This window comes from Heterodontus francisci, chromosome 8 (assembly GCF_036365525.1).
Source record: "Heterodontus francisci isolate sHetFra1 chromosome 8, sHetFra1.hap1, whole genome shotgun sequence".
NCBI classification, from domain to species: domain Eukaryota; kingdom Metazoa; phylum Chordata; class Chondrichthyes; order Heterodontiformes; family Heterodontidae; genus Heterodontus; species Heterodontus francisci.
Genome location: NC_090378.1, coordinates 40,320,562 through 40,342,818, shown reverse-complemented (window position 1 = coordinate 40,342,818; position 22,257 = coordinate 40,320,562). Strand labels below are relative to the sequence as shown.

The 22,257-nt window shown below is 41.2% G+C and overlaps 1 protein-coding gene across 3 annotated transcripts in view; it reads right to left on the bottom strand.

The window, feature by feature from the left end:
• b4galt2 (UDP-Gal:betaGlcNAc beta 1,4- galactosyltransferase, polypeptide 2) overlaps window positions 1-22,257 on the bottom strand; it is a 403,368-nt gene that overhangs the window by 161,562 nt on the left and 219,549 nt on the right. For 2 of the 3 annotated variants that reach the window (XM_068037000.1, XM_068037001.1), the window contains one exon: window positions 4,053-4,288. In XM_068037000.1, the coding sequence (XP_067893101.1) occupies window positions 4,053-4,288 (236 nt within the window). Of the gene's footprint in view, window positions 1-4,052; window positions 4,289-12,343; window positions 12,405-22,257 lie in introns of those variants that run through there. The other variant, XM_068037002.1, reaches the window with a different exon arrangement.

Here is a 22,257-nt window from a genome sequence, read left to right as displayed (position 1 = left end):
TTCTCAAACTTAAGAGTATATACATCTTAACATTCTATTTGCTATACTTTTTTTCAAAACCATTTCTTGCCTTGGCCATCATTGTCATACAATGTGATGCCACTTTCAACATTTCATCAAACAGCACACACAAATCTTTTATACCTTTCATTGTGCTTTCTATTTTCAGCCATTTATTTCTTTATATTGTAAGGCATGTGCTTGACCTTCCAGATTCTAAATGTCTTTGAATGATATTACTGTTCTCTTAACATGATGCTTTCACAAACAACTTGGTGTATTTGGCAAACAGAGACTCTACTTACAATATGTCCATTGAGGCCAATAAATATTATCAGCAGCAGGAATCCGAGGACAATCTCTGGAAACCCCATTGCCCAGCTACAACTATCGCCATCAACAGGTAGCTCACAGGGACGGGGCATTTAGAACTTCAACTCACTGTGACATAGGATGAAATTTGTGCCTGCCATTCCCCGCATGGCAAGTTCTTAATCTCAGCCGTGCCTTTATGGAAGGCACCAAGTAGTGGACGAGTCACCCCAGACCCTCTTGTGCATCTCCTAGCTGGCAGTTAACAGAGCAGCATTGTCAAAGGGCTGGGAGCAGGATATCTGCCCACCCTCTCTCAGTCAGGCTATGATCCATGTTGCATGGAAACCTAAAGAGGGGAAGGGGAAAAAATATATTCTTTAATAACACAGTGAGGAAGGGAAAAAGTAACTCCCGATTCTGATTCATGCCATTTCACATTTGAATTCGCATGGACTGAAGGAATTGACAGCGATCTCAATATGGAGTTAGGAAATTATTTCTCCACACATTGTTTATAAATATAATTTTCTGTGCCACCACAGAGAGAATAATTAGTAAGATAAATGTTAAAAGAACACATTGGAAGCCAGTTCTTGATACAATTGCTTTAGGTGACAAGGAAATCAAGAAATTCGCTTAAGGAATAATCAGAGGTTCCATACAATAGTGCAGTGGTTACGTTACTGGACTAATAATCCAGAGGCCTAGACTAATTCAGGGAATGTCAGCTCAATTCTCACTAGAATAGTTTGAGAATTTGAATTGTTTTAAAAATTTGGTAATAAATAAAAAGATGCTATCAGCAAAAGTGACCATTAAACTGTTGGATTGTGGTAAAAACCCAATTGGTTCACAAATGTTCTTTAGGGAAGGAAACATGCTGTCTTTATCTGGTCTGGCCTGTGTGTAGCTCCAGTCACGTACCAATATGACTGACTCTTAACTGCCCTATAGAGTGGCTGAGCACACCACTCAGTTGCATCAAACTCAGGGCAGCTCGGATGAGCAATAAATGCCAGTGATGCCCACATCCAAATAATGAATTAAAAAACTTTTCTCTGGTATGAACCCACTTGTACAATGTACTCCCTGCACAACATCATCCTACCATACCCATATTTCACAAAGGTATGGCCCCAGGTCCTTACCAGTGACATTCTGTACTGTGCATGGCCACCCTTCCCTGTTTCCTTTTAGCTATTAAGGATTCACCTTCTAAATCTAAGACAATCACACTATGGCGCAGTGTGTGAGCATACAATAGAAAGAGAAAACAAAGGCAGACAAACAAACTGACTTGCAATTTATGTAGTGCCTTTCATATCCTCAGGACAACACTTTACAGGTAATGAAACGCTTCTGAAGGGTAGTCACTGTTGCAATGTAGGCAAACACAGCAGACAATTTGCACACAGAGCAGCCCCACAAATAGCAATGTGATGAATGACCAGTTAATCTGTTTAGTGATGCTGGTTGACATTGGGAGAACTCCCTGCTTTTTGATAAAATGCCATACATCCAACTGAACAGGGAGACAAGGCCTTGATTTAACATTTCATCCAAAAAAAACTGCATCTCTGACAATGCAGAATTCCTTCAGTACAATACTCAAGCCTCAACTTAGACTATAAGGATGAAATTCCATATGAGTTCTCTCAGTTGCCCTCTGTATCTTTAGTAGAAGCACCATAAAACCCCCCCAAAAATGGTATAAACAGAGGTTTTTCAGGAGAGTCCAGTGTTCTTCCACCAAAGTTACAGCAGATGAGCGACAGATCCCCAGTGAAAATTAACTCTCTACGTACTTACCTCTGTAGTGGAGCATGACCCACAACTCAGAGGTGACAGTACTACCATTGAACCAAGCTGACATCTATAGTACTGAAGAACTGCTGCATTATTGGAGCTGCCATCCTTCAAAGGAGACATTAAACCAATGACCCAACTGTCTCTTCAGAAGGATGTTACGAATCCCATGGTACTATTCAAAGGTGACCAAGGCATTCTCAAAACATACAGGCCAATATTCCTCTTTCAATCAACCAAAAATTATTTAATCTCACTTGCCATTTGTGAGGCTTTGTTACGCATAATTTGGCTGCTGTGTTTGCTTATGTAACATCACTAACTGCACTTCAAAAATAATTAATTAATTGCAAAGCTTTTTGGAACTGATAATGTGTGTTATATCAATGAACGTTCTTATGAATCCATTGGTTCCCACCAGGCAATAATTTTACTTCATAATACTGATTGTTAGAAATTTACAAAAAATAATCAATTGTGCATGTTACAAATATAAAGGTTTAACACAGAACATTTTTCTAATGTATCACAGTCTTACACCTTCCTGAACAGATAACCATTATAGCCATTCTTCTTAATAATTGACACCCGCCAAAAATATTATTTAGATCTGGGGGTTGCCTGTATTATGAAAACTCAAAAAGATGGTCAGTGTCCAGGGCAGTTAAATGGAATTGGATTCAGCTGAGTAGTCATTGCCAGTCAAGTGTAGACCATCCACAACCAATTCAGTACATTTATAGGCATTCAATGTCAAGATGCTACTCTGATTAATGAAGCTTTATAAAAACTGAAGAAAAACAATATTTTGAGGGGACTACTTTCAGTGCAAAGTACTCAATTTTTTGCTCCCATACACAATTTTTGAAAATATCTCCTACATAGTAAGAAAAAGTGTTGTATAGTGAAAGAATTGCCATATATTCTTAATGTTGCAAAGGCATTTAACTGCAGAGCTCCCAATCTTCTTGAGTTAAATATAGTGCTTTTAACCTTCAGCCCAATAGCAGAGTAGGGCCAATTGGCCACCATGACTTCAAGCATTCTGCTACTCTTCCACCAAAGCAATAGAGGTTGAATTGGAGAACTCCTGATGAAATTTATGGCTAATATGTATAAGAAACTGGGTGAAATAAAAACAAAAAATGCTGGAAATACTCAGCACGTCTGGCAGCATCTGTGGAGAGAGAAGCATATTGCTATTGTCATTTACAGCAACTTTGTTGTATCACCCAAGGGGATTTCACATAAGATGTCTTCTCACAGGCTGTGTCTGACCAGCAATTCTGAATCATAAAACACAGGAACAAGAGGGCATGAGGAGTGGCATTGCCAAGTATATGCATATCCCTCTTTATAACATTTAGGATATGTAGTAATTAGCATTTTTCCTGTTCTCATTTTCCACTCTCCGATTTTAGATATGTGAAAGGGTACAGCTGATCTTGGTCTCTGATGAATCATGCACCTTTTTCATTCCAGGATGATAATCATATACTGACACTCTTTGGCATTAAAACCAGCACAGTAATTTGGATTGAAAGTATTTCTCTCCTGTAGTAACTTCCTGCAGAATTAGGGCAGACACGCAACACTGACCAAGGACCCTACAACTCAAAGCTCAAGAAGTGTCAAACCTGAAGAATCTGGAGCATCCCCATAATTTTGATCTTTGATGCAGATAAACTACAATATCAAGTAGAGAGAAGATAGCTCAAGTACTTAATCAATATAGTTGATTTACATTATGATTAGTGTTTTGATACTCAACAGCATAATAAGGGCTAGAATTGTGATACCATAAAGAGGAATCACATAAAACAAACAGTATGACCAGCGTATGAGTCATAATTAGCTCCAATTAAATCATTAGCTTGCAATAAATGATATAATTGCCTCAAATAAGACTGTAAGGGGGGTGGGGCACTCACTTGGTTTATAATATAAATCCCATAGTTGATCTTCTGCCTGCGGAGAATGGGATGCAAGTAATGCAGCCAGAACTTCAAGTGATGTTCCCTGTGCCGGAATGGAATTATGATGGCAACTCTTTGCTTAGCTATACAGTCTGAAGGCTTGTATTTGCCTCCTTCTTGCACCTCTGGGTTCTCTCGCTGAACCTTCTCCATTGTCATCAGAGAGTTGAATTCTATCAGCAATCTTCCAACTGCAACATAATTTTAAAAAAGGAAAAGCTGTTATTTTCCACACTTACGCTCATAATGAATGTTTCTCTTTTGTTAAGAAATCATAAGTAAGACAGTAAATGGTAAACCTCACAGGCCAATGGCCTGTATTTTCACTTACCTGACCTGTCGGGAGCAGGGGGTTGGTAAGGTGTGGGGAACCTGGAAGTCGGGATTCCCCCACATACTGTGGGTGCCTGATCGCAGGGGTTCCACAGGCAGACAGACTGGATCCAGCAGGTAGGTGTAAAGGCACTTATTTCCTGGATCCAGCAGCCCACGCCTCAATGTAGCTGTTGGGATTCTCAAGGCTCAGGAAACCCGGCCTTCCATAGCTACATTCAAAAATCAGAACAACAATGTGACCCACAGCTTTATTATAATATTTAAAGTGCCAACCAACCCGTACCACCCAAGCCACTTTGCACTTCTGTTAAAGCCAGAGTGGGTGGGTTGGAGGCTGTTTTGGGTTGGGATCAGATTTTTAAGACTTTAAGCCACCTGCTGCTGACCCAAACCCATCCCAGTAATCCACCAAGCATTTCTCCAGCTACTAGAAGCCACACTTCCGGAAGGATGTGAAGCCATTTGACAGGATTCAGAGAAGATTTAGAAGAATGGTTCCAGGGATGAGGGACTTCAGTTACAAAGATAGACTGAAGAAGCTAAGGCTGTTCTCTTTTGAGAAGAAAAGGTTACTAGATTTGATAGAGGGGTTCAAAGTCATGAGGGGTCTGGACAGAGTAGATAGGGAGCAACTCTTACAATTGACGGTGTTATGATCCTGTAGTGTTTTTTGCAGGAAGAATGCAGTGTGCCTTTAAGCTGGAAAAGGTGCCGTACTGCTTTAAGAACCAGCAAGCCTCAGAAGTTAGAGAAAGTGCACTTTAGTTGCTTTTGGATACAGTCATATGGAGAGGGAACCAATCAGCTTCAAAGAATGCATCCTGGTTACCCGGCAACAGCCAGAGACCAAGGACTGTATATACAATGTTGCAATTATCTTTTGAACTGGCTTTTTAGTTGAAACAGACTGTCCTAACTCAGAGAAATTGACAGACAGCTGTGTGTTAGCACCTGAAAGGAGAAACAGATCATTTAAACTGAAAGAAGAGAACTTAGTCTGTTTATTTATTATTCTCTCTCAAAATTCTGAAAGTCAAACCAAAACAGAGATCTCTGATAATTTAAACTGAAGGAAGGGAAGTTAGACTGTGACGATCTTTTATCCCTCAAAAATTCTAAAGCCAAATTGATTCATAAAAAAGTGTTTGCAGGTTGTTAATTGTTGAAATCCATCGTTGGAGAAGGAAAGCATCAATTTCAACTTCTGAACTAGACTACGGACTGTTCTACTGTTGAAGAACCTTTTTTTCCCCATCAGATGGCTGTGAGGACTTCAAGCAACCTTAGACTGTTCCACATCCGGCAGGCGTGTAAATCTGCAAGGACACTAATTTTTTCTATTTTAAATTTTGCTATATCTTCATAGTGTTTAAGAATTTAGTTTTTCTAATTAAACAGTTAATTTGTTGATTTAAAGACACCTGGTTTGATTAGCCTCAATCAGGGATTAATAGATGGTACAATTTGGCTGGGTCTTTCTTTAATTTGGAAAGTTTAAAACGATATGTTAGGTGATCTGTGGAGGGACGGGATTAAATTAACAGTGCGTTTCTCCCACCACCATCAGAATCATATATTTTGATTGAGGGCTTTGACTTGAACGGTCAGTCGTAACAACAGAAGGTTCGAGAACCAGAGAACACTGATTTAAGGTGACTAGCAAAAGAACCAAAAATAACGAGGAAAAACATTTTTTACCCAGCGAGTGGTTAGGATCTGGAATGCACTGTCCGAGTGTGGTGGACACAGATTCAGTGGTAGCTTTGAAAAGGGAATTGGATAATTATGTGAAGAGAAAAAAATTGCAGGGCTATTGGGGAATGGGCGGGGGAGTGGGACTAGCTGAGTTGCTCTTGCAGAGAGCCGGCATGGACACGACAGGCTGAATGATTGCCTTCTGTGCTGTAACCATTCTATGATTCTTTGAAGAATGCAGTAGCAATCCCAAGGGAGTGACTCGTCATGTTATTTTTCCTACATGCAATTTGCTTTGAAATGCAATATTGTAGATGGAAATGTGGATTATTCAGGAATACTATTTAGCTTTATTAATTAGTCCTTTTTATTGAAATGTGACAGAAGTAGGCTGAAATTTGGTTGTGTATATGGATTCAGAATCATATCTCTGTTCTATGAACAGGCTGCTTTTACAAACTACTTGATGTAATTCTGCTTAAAATATCATTGAGGTCAATAACCATTACGTAGAACAATCTCTGAGGACTTCACCACCCAACTGATTCATCAGAACTACCAGCATTAACAAGCAACACTAACTGAGTATAACAGCTTCAACTCACTGTGATATGGGATGGAAGTTGCCAATCCTAGCCATGGCATTGAAGAGTAACCTTGTAGGGGACAAGTCACCCTAAGGCCCTCTTGTGCATCTCCTTGCTGCCAAAGAGCAGCATTGGCAGAAGTCTAGAAGCAGGTTGCCTGCCCACCTTTTTGTACCTTGTCCCAAAGAATGGTGGGAAACCTTGCTCTGCAAGTAGTAGTAATTTCCCTAGCCACACCACCAAAACTAAGCTTGTAAGTGGGGCCTTGTGATAATACAACAACAACAAAGCAAAACAAAGAATGTGAGCAGCTCAACAGTAGTGAGCCAACTTGAATTCTAAGTAATCCAATGTAATACACATCACAACATCATCATCAGTATAACACATCTGTTAACTGTGCCCTCATTATGATGCTTCCAGGACTGACTAACACTTTCTTTGATATGTGGCTACCAATTCTTCACTTCATATTTCATACAAACATTACAGTGTATTCATTATGATGCAAAACTTAATAGAATACAGAGAAATGTTTTGCTCCTGAGGATTAAAGGAATAGAAATGTATTTCTATCACATAATAACGAGATGATTATATTTCCTTCTGATTCAAAATTCCATAAACCGTGCTCTAATTAACTTCCGGTGTCTGACTGCAACAAAACTGAGCTCATGTCCAGTATATATAGTATAATGATGTTGGCTGTCCTATTTTACGCTGGGTCAGTTGTTTTGATTTTATAGATACTGTATTCAAATTTGCTGTTCCCATGTTTTGCCTACTGTGTGCAAGAACAATAATGGTCTCAGGGGATGTTTGTTAAGCACATTATGTAAATCTTGTAATTAAGTTGGATCTGGTAATGTAAGCTGTGTTATTCACATAGTTAAGATAATTTTGGGTCCACAGCAAATGTGGAAATTATTCGCTGCAAATATTTCTGTCAAACACAAGTGTCATTAATTAAAAATCGGTTGACAATAATGAAAGCCCATTTTTAAAGCAATAGTTCATGACTAATTACAAACTGACAAATATATTAAATACTACAAAAGTAAGTTAATTTACCCTTATTTCCCTCAAAGGAATATTACCATAAAACGATTTAACCAATTAGATCATTGGATAGTTCAACGAGAGCATTTGTCAGATTGTAAAAAATACTTCCCGTTGCTCTATATTTTTCACCAGTTTACTGAGGTTTCTGACAAGAATCTACTTTAAAAATTTCACTGCATCCATCCTTTGCAAAGTGTGGAAAAGCAGCAATTTATAAAATTTCAAATGCATTGCAATTCATTCAACTTTTCGTTTACCATAGACTATATAAAACTAACATGCTTAAATGGATTGTAACAGGGATTGTAACAGCTTTTTAAAAATTATCGCACTGACCATATCATTTTCCTGCTCTGCGACCTATTTTCTTTTAGGCAAGCTTGCAACGAGTTCATCAAGACTGTCTTTTTTTTTTTTGAGTGATTTCTGACAGCAGCACAAAGCCAAATCCCCCAGCGATAGCATAGTCCTGTCCATGCCAAGTAAAAATAGCTGAAGGAAATTTGCCAGGCGGGAAAATGATAGGATTGGATCGATGTCCATTTTATATCTCGCGTGATTTTACTTTCCATCAATATTGGGTGAGGTGTAAAATGAGCAGCCGATCCAATTCAATTTGGTCAGTTTTCCACCAGGCAGCTTAGGCTAAAATTAATTCAAAATAAATGTTTTACATTTACTGAGAGAAACAATGACAAAAACTGCTCTTGGTGCTCTTCAAGGCAAGGGCTGTTAACAGCTACCATCATTCTGTTACCAATTGGTCCGAGTCTGTTAGTTTTACTTTGTACAGATTATGTTACACTATTTTGTAAAATAATCTATAAATGTCAATGCAGGACATAAAATTCTTAAAATTAATATTTCACAAAACAGGTTTTTAACTAGTGTTGAAGCAGAAACCAGGCAAATGGGCAGTTAAAAATCACCTGTGGGGCTCACCCAGCAACATCCCACACAAACATAAGAATTAGGAGGAGTAGGCCATTCGGCCCCTCGAGCCTGCTCTGTCATTCAATAAGTTCATGGCTGATCTGATTACTCCACATTTCCACCTATCCCAATAACCTTTCACCCTCTTGCTTATCAAGAATCTATCTACCTCTGCCTTAAAAATATTCACTCTGCTTCCACTGCCTTTTGAGCAACAGAGTTCCAAAGACTCACGACCCTCTGAGAGAAAACATTTCTCATCTCGGTCTTAAATGGGCGACCCCTTATTTTTAAACAGTGACCCCTAGTTCTAGATTCTCCCACAAAGGGAAACATCCTTTCCACATCCACCCTGTCAAGACCCCTCAAGATCTTATATGTTTCAATCAAGTCGTCTCTCACTCTTGTAAATTCCAGTGGACACAAGCTTAGCCTGTCCAATCTTTCCTTATAAGACAGCCTGCCCATTCCAGGTATTAGTCGAGTAAACCGTCTATGAACTGCTTACAATGCATTAAATAAGGAGACCAATACTGTACACAGTACTCCAGATGTGGTCTCACCAATGCCCTGTGTAGCTGAAGCATAACCTCCCTACTTTTGTATTCAATTCCCCTCGCAACAAACAATAACATTCTATTAGCTTTTCTAATTATGTGCTGTACCTGCATACTAACCTTTTGCAATTCATGCACTAGGACATCCAGATCGCTCTGCATCTCAGAGCTCTGCAATCACTCACCATTTAGATAATATGCTTCTTTTTTATTCTTCCTGTCCAAATGGACAATTTCACATTTTTCCACATTATACTTCATTTGCCAGATCTTTGCCCACTCACTTAACCTATCTATATCCCTTTGTAGCCTCCTTATGTCCTCTACACAACTTACCTTCCTACCTATCTTTGTGTCATCAGCAAATTTAGCAACCACGGCTAGAATTTTACAGTGGGCAGACGGCAGACGGACTCCGACGTAATTGTTGGTGCCAAGCCTGCTTCCGCCCAGCCTGGGGATCCGTCCCGTATTTTACAGATCCCCAGGCTTTAATTGGCCCGAGGTGGGACTTCCACCCACTTGAGGGAGGAGGTCCCGCCTCAGTGAGCTGCCGGCCAATCAGCGGGCCAGCAGCTCTTAGTCACAGCAGCAGTGGCCACTGCTGGGACTGCAGCCCAGCCAGCTGAGAAGGAGACCAAGGAACCAGTAACTGAGGGTAAGTTTGGGTTGCCTCACCAGGGGAATCGGTCGTGCCCTGGTGAGGCTAGGGTGGTTGTTAGGTGGGAGGGGGGCATCTTGGATCCCAGGGTTGGGTTGGGAGGCAGGGGCGGCCCTCAATCGGGCACCCTGTGCCTAATTGCCAGGATTCCCTCCACCCCGGGGTACGGAAAGGCCGGCAGCTATAGCTGGGCGGCCTTTCACGTCCCCGGCACACCCGCTTGCCATGGGTAAAATACCAGTGGAGGCGGGCGAGGGCCATTAAGTGGCCGTTAAGTGGTCACTTAAGGGTCTTGATTGGCCTCGGGCGGGCGGGCGGGCCGCTTCTCACCCCCCCGGACCTCCGTAAACTTGGTCGGAGGCGAAATCAGAGCGGTTAGGCCTCCTGGAGACTGCCACTCAATTTTACGCCGCCCCCACCCCACCATCCGACCCGCTGGGGCGGCGTAAAATTCCAGTCCATATCGTCGGTCCCTTCATCTAAGTCATTTGTATAAATTGTAAAAAGTTGGGGCCCCAGCACAGATGCCTACTCGTTACATCTTGCGAACTAGAAAATGACCCATTTATGCCTATTCTGTTTCCTGTTAGCTAGCCAATCTTCTATCCATGCCAATATGTTACTCCCTACACCATGAGCTTTTATTTTTTGCAATAACCTTTGATGTGGCATCTTATCAAATGTCTTCTGGAAATCTAAGTACAATACATCCACCGGTTCCCCTTCATCCAAAGCACATGTAACTCCCTCAAAGAACTCCAATAAATTGGTTAAACATGATTTCCCTTTCACAAAACCATGTTGATTCTGCCTGATTACCTTGAATTTTTCTAAATGCCCTGCTATTATGTCTTTAATAATGGCTTCTATCACTTTCCCTATGATAGATGTTAAGCTGTAGTTTCCTGCTTTCTGTTTCTCTCCCTTTTTGAATAAAGGAGTTACATTCACTATTTTCCAATCAAACAGAACCTTTCCCGAATCTAGGGAATTTTGGAAAATTAAAAGCAACACATCAACGATCCCACTAGCCACTTCTTTGAAGATCCTAGGATGAATTCCGTCAGGACCCGAGGACTTGCCAACCTGCAACTCCAACAATTTGTTCAGTACTGCTTCCCTGGTGATAGTAATTTTTTTCTGAGCTCCTCCCTCCTTTCCATTTCCTGACTTACAACTATTTCTGGGATGTTACTTGTATCCTCTATAGTGAAGACCGAGGCAAAATACCTGTTCAATTCAACTGCCATCTCCTTATTATCCACGATTAATTCCCCAGACTCACTTTCTATAGGGCCAATGCTCACTTTGTTAACTCTTTTCTTTTCACACTGATTACAATTTTAATTTGCTCTTCTTAGGCTTGCTGGAAACCAGCAAGGTCCTTCTTCAAATATACAGATCAAATTCCCATTATAACATTGGGAGCTGATTGTTCTTCTAACTGTGGGCCTGTGTGGGGAACTGGGTGTGGCTTTCTCGCTCATTTCACCTAGCAGAAAGGGGAGTCAGGGCCAGAAGACCACCAAAAAGATAATTCTTTTGTACCTTCAGGCCCCATAATGTAAAGTTTAGGGCTCTAAAGTTTAGGGCCCTGGGCACCCCCACCCCTGATCAACATATCCGGGTGCCAGGGACCATTTCCTTTCATTTCGTGAGGTCAGGATGATTTGCTGCTCATCTTGGCCCCGTTTGCCTCATCACTACCCCAGGCAGATGGGGCCGATAGATACTCTGAGGTGGCCAAGATGGAGTCTTGAGCTGAATCACCTGTTTAGCCTGCATGTAATGCAAGACACCATCCTGGTAAAGGAGTTGAAGCACATCCGAAGAATGGCCACCTAGAGGATTGCTATGGGACTGATCACCACAAATTGCCTGCTAGCACTCTCTAACGACCGTTTTGGTGCATGGCACATGAACTAACGCCCGCCCCTAACAACAACCAGCTGAATAGGAATAAACAAGTTGGATTTCAAGTGTTACTTAAAGACATACTCAATTTTTACTGTTCACTTGGTGCTGGAGGTTAGGAGTGGACTTTTGAAATACATCGGGAGACTTTCTGGGACAGGCTGCCAACACTCAACATTTATTCTGGAAATTATGAGGACTTCACCTAAAAAGAATAAGTGTGGTGCTACTCCACCTTATAGGAGTCATCAGGAGAAAGGGAGTGCCTGGCCATCCGCATCTTGCTAGGTCTGGATGAGGAATGGAAGAAGGACCTGACGGCAGGCAGAGCAGCAACAGTTACTGCAGGGGAGGATGACAGGAGGACCAAGATGGACTCGTTCCCTGCTGCAGCTACAGGACATCTCTCTTTCTCTGGACCTCCTCCACTAGGACATCCAGTGGTGTGTCCCAGAATCTGTGCATCTTCTCCCTTGGTCCCTAGGCCATCAAGAAACCTACCTCTGTGTGCCAGCCAACGCGGTTCACAACTTCAATGGAAGTAGGTGTGTGGAGCCCGCATGTACCGTTCCATGAAAATTGCTTCTAATCAGTGCTTGAATGCAAAACCTGCGGGTGTCTGTTTTAGAATCTCTAGGCAAATACAAAGTATAGTAATCAGCAATTAGGACCAAAACTGCATGCTAAAACCAGACGTTCAAACTGTCGTGAATTATTAGCACAGAACCGATTTATCACCTGTTTTCACACATTCACCAAAATAACTTCCAATGACTGAAATGTACATTTTAGTGATTATAATACTGTTGTAATCCAAAGCAAACTGACTGAACCTCTCCTCCTTTTCTTGCCCAATCCCTTATTTTCACCTTTTAAGTCTCATCAACGTGATACTAGCTGAGCTGCTCTTGCAGAGAGCCGGCATGGACATGACAGGCCAAATGGTCTCCTTCTGTGCTGTAACTATTCTATGATACTATGATTTGGGACTAGTGTCTGTTGATAATCTCTTGAAACCAATCAAATTCTTTTGGAAACCAAAGACAAATTTCGTCGGAAATCTATGTGGAAATAAGGTAAGTAAACTAATTAACACTAAGAACAAAATATTTTAAAAGTCTTAGGTTAAATACAAATATTAGCTCTTCAGCCTTATTAAGGTGCCAACTCCAATGAACTAGTAACACAAGATACTGTCATTCTCTTAATCCGGTTTAGATTCAAAGAAAGGCCTGGAAATGTAAGAGCGGCATTCTAACCCACTGCAGCACAAGTCTGGACTGAGTAAACTTTTAATAAAAGTTAATAAAAATAATCATAAACCACTGGGCCCAACAATCCACTGGATCCAATAAAGGATTCACGGTAGAGTGCTAGATAATCTACCAGTTAAGAAAATCTTGAAACATGAATAATAGTCATGCGTCTTACATACAACTGCAGTATCTTTTTTTGAAAAGAAAACTTATCAAACATAAGCTCTCCTACATTCCAAGGTCATCCTGAAGAGTAAAGACAACCGATCATCCATCTTCTGTATGGCAAACTGTTCATTCAAACTTTCTTGCGTGCCCCTCTACTCTCACTTTAACACCATGTGAGCAGCTCATTAATTTCTTCATTTCCACATCTCAGCTCTCACCTCCCACTCCACCACAGCTCTCTCTTGATCATTCCTCAAATCCTTCTCCACAACTCTGCAGTATCTCTCTCTCTCTCTCATTAAGCACACTGCCTTCACCAAGCTTATCTCTACCATTAGACCCGTTCCTTCAATTTCTTCCCCACCCAACTCCTAGTCACTCAATAATCTTTTCTGGCCCTTAAATAAGATGCAATAGACTTGGATTTTCAAAAGGCCTTTGATAAGATACTGAATATTATACTCATGGCTAAGTCAGAGAATGCGGAGTCAGGGCGCAAGTTTCAGAATCGACAGCAAGCTGGCTACCAAACAAAAAATATAGAGTACTGAGTTAAAGGTATTTACTCAGACTGGCATAAGGTAGGAAGTGGTGTTTCACAGGATCAGTGCTGGGACTCCCATTGTTCACCCTTTACATAAATGACTTCAATCTGAGAATCAGAAGTATTATTTCAACATATGTGGATAATAGCAAGTTGGGGGGAGGGGTTGTAGGTAATACAGAGGATGACTGCGACAGCGCTACAAGACAATTTTATTAAACTTGCAGAATAGGCCTGTAAATGGCAAGTGAATTTCAACATGGTAGGTTCAATATTGATAGTGAGGAAGAAAACTGTAGACTGCAGAAAGATATCAATGGACTGGGGTGAAGTGGGCAGAAAAGCAGCAAATTGAATTAAATCCGAAGAAGTGTGAGGTAATGCATTTGTGGAGGACAAACAAAGTAATGGAATACACAATAAATGGTATGATTTGGAGAAGGATAGAGGAACGAAGTGACGTTGGAGCACATGTCCAAAGACCCCTGAAGATAGCAAGACCGTAGATAATGGTCAAGACGACATACAGGATATTTTCCTTTATTGGCTGAGGCCTAGAGGGTAAGAGCAGGGGGTGGGGTGAGGGGGGTGGTGGTGGTGGTGTTATGCTAGAACAGAATAAAGCACCAGTTAGACCTCAACTAGAGTACTGAGTGCAGTTCTGGTCATCACATTACAAGAAGGATGTGAATGCAGTAGAGAAAGGACAGAGGAGATTTATGAAGGTGTTGGCAGGTATGGAGAATCTTAGCTATGATAAAGATTGGTTAAGCTGGGGTTTTCTTTGGAACAGAGGAGGCTGAGGGGAGATTAAATTGAGGTGTATAACATAGTGAGGGGCCGAGATAGTGTGGATAAGAAGGACGAAGGACCTATTTCCCTTGGCAGAGAGGTCAATAAACAAGGAAGCATGGATTTTAAGTAACTGGTAGAAGGATTAGAGGAGAGCTGAGGAGTAATCTTTTCATCCAAAAGGTGGTTGAGTGTGGAACTCTCTGCCTGAAAGGTTGCAGAGGCAGAAGACCTCATCACATTTTAGGAAGTACTTGGATATGCACTGGAGGTGCTGTAAGCTCCAGGGTTATGGCTGGGATTCGGCTGGATAATTTTCAGCCAGTATTGACACAATGGGCTGAATGGCCTCCTCCTGTGTTGTAAGGTTTTTTATGTGAGGTAATGTATTTTGGCAGGAGAAATTGGAAAATAAGCTTCTAAATGGGATAGAAGAGCAAAGGGATCGAGAGGCACAGATTCGCAAATCACTGAAAGCAGCAATGCAGGTTTAACAAGGCCATAAAAAGTAAAAACAAAGCATTTCTCGAGGAACAGAATTTAATCAAATTGAAAAGCAAAGTTATGTTAAACTGGTATGGAACAGTGGTTGAAGTACAGTTAGGGTACTGTACAGAGTTCTGGTCTCCGTATTCCGAAAAGACTATAGAGGAATTGCAGAAAGTCAAAAAAGACTTACAGGGATGATACCAGAATTCAGAGTCTATAATTATGTTACAAGATTGCTTCTATTTCTTCTGTAAAATATGTTAAGGACTTATATTTGAATTATGGGCATTGATTCATTGGGAATCTTGAAGAGTTTGCTGAACTTTGTGGTGTTTTTAAAAAAAAAGTCACCAGAAGGTTTCTGGATTTGACTAGTAAACAAGTCAAAATAGAAGGCACCTGTCTGTGGATAATCACCCAGCAGGGGGTGTTTTTGACTTGCGGAGATGTTTACAAAGAAGTGACCGGCCATGATTTATAGTTGTCGGGAAGCTGGACTTCTGGAATGATTTTCCTTTCACTTTGAATTGTGACAACATACAGTTGAGTTTTGCCTGCCAGAAGAATAACAGCTCATCTCTCTTCAAAACAAGCACTGTATACAGTGTGGCAGTTTCCTATTTCCTCCTGTATATGAAGAAACCCCTGCATATTTGAAGGAACCTTGTATCGAATGTGTGGGAACTGAAACTTTGTTGCTCCATTCCTGCTGTAAGTCCTATCTGGAGCCTCTGGAGCTGCATCTCTTGGAAAGCCTACCCAAACTGATCTTCAAAATCGCCTGGAAAGAACTGTTCTGGGAAGATCCTAGTGACAGCTGCCTATACACATTTGGGGTGCCTAACCAAAACAAAGGACATATTTCCATACCTTCTTTCAGCCTGTTTTTTTTCCTTCTGTTTTCTTTGGAATAGCTGTAAACAAAAATCATTTTTATTTTCCTGGTTAGCCGGTGTGTATGTATGTGTGTGTGGGGGGGTGGGGGGCGGGCTAGAATAAGGGGCTTTAATATTCAATTTGTGTGCATGTTTTACTTCATTATTGGTTCAGACTTGGTTTATAATAAACTAATAATTTTGTTGTTTGTTAAAGAAACCTGCCTGGTGTCTTTTATTCTGGGAGAAATAGAGTAGATAATTGATTGTATCGATAAGTGGGAAAATTTAATATATGTTGTGACCTGTACAGAAGTGGACTAGAATAAACAGACTAAACAGCACTCACTCCTCCTGCCTCAATCATAACAACCATCAGAAAAAATTAACAGTCCATCCTCCAACGTCATCCTTCTGTGGTCCAGCTCCAAGTCTTTGCCCAGTTCCATTTTATTCTCAATGCACCGGTGCCTCTCCAGCAATGGTTTTGCCTTCAGCACCAACATGGTCACTTCCAAAACTCTCCAAGGATCCATCCTTGGCCCTCTAATCTTCCTCATCTTTGTACTGCCTTACAGACAGGATTACCTTTCCTAAATCTACTGACAAAAGCCAACTGCAACTCCCCATCAAGTTGTATCAGAAGTGGGAAGCGAGCAGTGCACCAGGAGGGGTTGTTCCGAGGTCAGGGTTAGCACATTGAAGGCACAGCTACAGGGACCTTTACTCTGTGTAACCCACCCGATAAGAGGGCAAAATGCAGAAATACGTTCTGATCCTCACAACTGACATGTCAATCTTAATGAATACAATAAAAGAAACAAGTTATTCTTGGTGGGGTGGGAAGACACATAAGAGTGTCAGATATATGTCATCATATCACTGTTGTTACTTTACTCAATCATATCAGGCAACTATGCTTCCTAAAGAAGTTTTCACACGTTTCATTTAAATCAATTTATTTTGATAAACAATGTTTAGTTTAGTTTAGCGATACAGCACTGAAACAGGCCCTTCGGCCCACCGAGTCTGTGCCGACCATCAACCACCTATTTATACTAATCCTACATTAATCCCATATCCCTACCACATCCCCACCTGTCCCTATATTTCCCTACCACCTACCTATACTAGGAGCAATTTATAATGGTCATTTAACCTATCAACCTGCAAGTCTTTGGCATGTGGGAGGAAACCGGAGCACCCGGAGGAAACCCACGCAGACACAGGGAGAACTTGCAAACTCCACACAGGCAGTACCCAGAATTGAACCCAGGTCGCTGGAGCTGTGAGGCTGTGGTGCTAACCACTGCGCCACTTATCTTACTACTTTTTGAAACTTTAGCCACTGGTTGGAAAGGCTTAATATTAACTACACAAAGCAGCGGAGACTAATACATTAAGATGAAAAATCCCATTACACCTTTGAATACACTATTAATGATTTTATGGCTCAAACTGCAATTTATGGAAAATTGAACCTGGTGAGATGCTAATTTCTTTTTACTTTGCCAAGATAAATAATCTGAAGGTTTTCTGTATTTGGAAAGTGATTAAAAAATCTACTTTTTATAAAAATCCATTCCCTTGATTAATGTGGTAGGCTGCTCTAAACCAGTAAAATAATAAAAGGTTTCAATACATATTCTACACTAAAATACACTTCTGTTTCTCATACAGGTTATAACTCCAGGCATTACCATTCATCTGGCTCTTTCACACTCATTCAATGTCCTTCGTGGGCTTGGCTTCAGCCTAATCAGAAGAACTACAACAAAACTCATAACAATGGTGAGATCATAAATGGATTTGTGCAGGGATTACTAGAATTGCCTGCTGCTTAAAACTGGTGTCTGACAGTTATCTCAGCATAGATACCAATTTAATCTACTGCAGTCTGTGCTGGATCAGCTACATCTAAGCACAAGTACCATTCTATGACAGCTAACCTATCGGCTATGGCAAAAAACCCAAGCACAGCAGAAGTCTAAAAATAAACTATATTTGGGCTTGGTATACACATGCAGGCCCTCAAAATTTCCAATTTGTCGCCTCCATCCTTGTCTTCATAAAAGACTTTTATGGCCTTCTTCTGACTTTCCCTTTGCCCCCTCCTGACTTCCTCTTTTCCACCCCACTACTTGTGATTCAGCCATAAAGACAGGGCTAATTTGTGGCGAGTCGAAGAGACTTAGTAGTTGGCAGGAAAAAAGACAGAGGCGCAAGGGGAGAGCCAACTGTGCAACAGCCCCGACAAACAAATTTCTCTGCAGCACCTGTGGAAGAGCCTGTCACTCCAGAATTGGCCTTTATAGCCACTCCAGGCGCTGCTTCACAAACCACTGACCACCTCCAGGCGCGTATCCATTGTCTCTCGAGATAAGGAGGCCCAAAAGAAGAAAGAACTTGTGATTCACTGCCCCTGTAAAGTGCTTAGAGGTTTTCCTTTCTTTATGTAGTGAGAATTATAAATTGCAAGTTTTACATTGTTACAGACAGGTTAGCAATGATAGGGATGGTTTCCCCCTTTTCACCTCTCGACTGACCAAAGACAGTGGCCGGGATTTTATTCGGGCAATGGGGGTCTCGACGTCTGGCAAAAGTAACAGCGAGAAACCCGCTTCACCTCTTCTATGGGAGGCCTGCCGAAACAAGTGCCAATTAGATACTTAACTAGAAGGTGGTGGGCCTTCCACAGGATCAAGGAACCCAGCGAAGGAAGTACTGTCCTCTGAGAGCTGTCAGCCAATCAGAGGCCAGCAGCTCTTTAACTGAACAGTGCCATGGCTGCTACCGGTGGAGCACTCACCCGAGGCCCAGGACTGGCACTGGACCCAGGCCATAGGTAGGTCAGGGCTGGAGGAGTCACGCGGGGTGGGGTTCGTGGGTGAGGGGTTGTAGGGGCGTCGGCAGCAAGGGCAGGGGTATGGCTCTCAGCGGGCTCCCCCCCTTACTGATGCTGGGTCCCTCGTTCAGGTACTAAGTGCCTTTTAACAAGGCAACCCACACAGGAGCCAGCAAGCAGCCTGCACGGTTTTTCCTGCCATGCTTCCCAAGCGGCAACAGGCCCACCCACTGCTCAGCTAATTGCGGCAGCAGCATGAAACTCTTAATTGCGCATTAATTGCCCACTTAAGGGCTTCAATTAACGGCAGGATGGGAAGGCTGTTCACAGGCCTTCCTGCCCTGGACTTAATTTCGGTAGATGTGTGAAGATGGTGGGGTCGCCCCTGCCGCCATCCCACTTGATTATATGCTCTCCCCACCTCCAAATCCACCAGGGAAGCAAAGCATAAAATTCCACCCAGTGTATTTTTTTTAATGGTAAAGGTGTTCTTTTTAACCCGAGTGCTTTAATTGCCAAGAACAGACAAACGGCAGGTTTTCTCGTAAGTTTAAAAGAAAGATAAATGCTTATTATACAACACCCGAAAATATACACAACTTCACCCACTCTCACATGCATACAGATACACACATACAAACACACAAAAGAAAAGATAACATGCATTTAGGACTGATGATTTTAAGAGTTTGCTGTAAAACTTGCTGTTTCCTCAGGGGTGAAGACTTGAAACAATGCAGGCCTGATTCTCCTTTCATGGTTCACTGAAGAAAAAACACTCAGAAGGTTCAGCAGCATGGATGCGTTGTTGCAGACTTCTCTTGTTATAACTCAGTCACAGTACAATGGCAAAAACTGGTGTGATTTCTCAGATAGGGACTTCAAGGCCAACTCCAGTCTCTGCCTCCATGTAGTTTTTCTTACTTTTGAACTAATAACTGAATTAGAACCAACATTGATTCCACTGTGATTGTTCCAAAATGCACTACCACTTCACTCGAGCACTGCAGTTACCTGTCGTAATCATTTCTCCTCATTGTTCAGTTTGAAGCTGGGCCACTTCGGCGTGCCTCAAGTCTGTTTGAGTTTGTTTCATAAGTTCATTATATTGTTCATAATTTCTCCTTGCGTGAGCGTGACACCTCCCCACAATAGGAAAAAAATGAAATTTCTTGGTATTTCATTTTTTTTTAGAAAAAAGGACAAATAAGAACACATCTACGTACAGTCATTTACAAACATTCCTCAGGGTCACTGTCGCTACACCTTCCACAGTTTATTGGTGGCATGTTGCGTTCGCAATGACATTGTTTTTCCTAGCTATGTGCGTGCTTTTTAAATTAAATGGCTGAAGGAGTAAACTCCATCTGAGCAGCCTGGCATTCTTAACTTTGAATTTCTCTCGGAAAGTTAGTGGTTTGTGGTCAGCGTATATTAAATTTTCCCTGTGTCTGTTATTAATATAGACCTCAAAATGTTGGCTCTTAACTGCCCTCCGAAATGGCCTAGCAAGCCACTCAGTTGTCAAGGGCAACAAATGCTGGCCTTGCCAGTGACATCCACATCCCACGAAAGAATTAAAAAAATCTTTTTGCACTTTCTCCAATGCCTCTATATCCTTTTTATAATATGAAGAACAGAACTGTTCACAGTAGTCCAAATGTGGTCTAGCCAAGGTTTTATACACATTTAACATAATTTCACTGTTTAAGTTTCTTACATTCCAAGGAATAAACGACATCCTTATTCCTCCTACCAAAATGAAGTTATTTATTCACCCATTCTGCAAACCTATCTATGGCTTCATGCATGTTGATGCACTTCTCCACATTGGTTGCTTTTGTGTCATTTGCAAATTTCAACACCAAAACTACAATTTCTAAGTCCAAATCATTTATGCATATGGTGAACAACAATGGTCCCAGGCAAAGATTTACTTTTCTGTCTCCCCCGCCATCCGTGAACCCAAGAATTTTGGGACAAAAGTTCACCTCAGTTGAACTAACTAGCTGCACGTTTGACTCCATTTTATTCAAGTATTCCATTCTGAAGATTCAAGTTCTGTAACTTCCCCAGTCAACATTTGTTTTAACCAGTTATAAGAGGGCAATTCTGTCACAGAACCATATTCTGTAAAACAACCGCTCTCATTTTGCAGTCAGCAGTGAACAGAGGACATTTGCTGTTCATTATATTTACAGCTCCCCACAGACTTTTTGTGGGCTTTTGCATGGCAACTTATAGTAATTGGAGAGCTATTTCAACATGGCATCTTCTACACAGAATCTGGGACCTGTGTGAACAGAGCAAACAACAGAGTGTCTCTTCAACCAGACTTAAGAATCCTCAGTGAGAGGCATTAGGACTTGATTTTAACCCGAAGTGAATGGGTTTTGAATTAACTAAAATCTCGCCTGTAGAGTCTAAACCAGCAAGTGCGAGTAAGAATAGTTAATTCAATGTTATATCATACACAGAAAGTGAAATAAAGTGAAGGAAAGAGAGCGATAAGAGACAGAAAGTAAAAAAAATTCTTTCAAAATCCTACAATAATTAACATCTGAAGGAATGAAACTCCACAAATGTAAAAGCTAATTTTCAGTGCCAGAGAGGTTGTTTGTTAATAATTAAGACTTACCAAGCTGTTAAAAATTCACCTTCATTTGAATGGACAAGCCCTAACTTTTTCTCATGTGTTTAGTGGGTATCTATTGGCTTAGTACCGCAACTTCATGCCCTTCATGCGTTTTAATGCCAAATTTCTCGATGAAGTACTAGTGTCACAAAGCTTGTGCAGGAGCAGGGAAAATCAGACAACAAATTCCTGATTTCCATGTTTAACTGACCATCTGCAGACACTGCCCATTGCTGTCCAATTTACTCCATAATAGTGAGCGCTAATATTCCTACAGCAAAATCAGGTGGTGCACAACTAGTCCTACAGCATATTTGTAATAAAACTGAAAATAAAAAGACAAAAAATAAAAAGTTTAAACAAAAAAAATCTGCAGCACAAACTAAGCAACATTGTGCGATTGCAGATTTTTGGAGTGAGCTAACTCAGAATTGAATCTTTCCCAGACCCTTTTAATGATGTGATGAAGCTTTTCAAAATTAGACACCAGACTATTGCTGTTAGATGGGCATTTGATCAGCACTACCTGCCCCGACTATCTAGTTCATACCTCCAGCAGGGATTTGTTAATAATGCAACATTGAGTCACAATGGTTTCTGCTAAGTTACTTGCCAAGCCAAAACTAGGTTCATCATCTGTCTGAGTTCTGCAATTGAACTTGTGAAACAAGATTTTCATGACATTTAACAATATCTTAAATTTCTTCTATAGAGAGAACAGTTGGGGAATGGCATGAAATGCAACAACATCACTCTCTGTTTTGTCAATGAATTTCAACAACCATTTTAAAAGTGAACAGGAAACACCTCA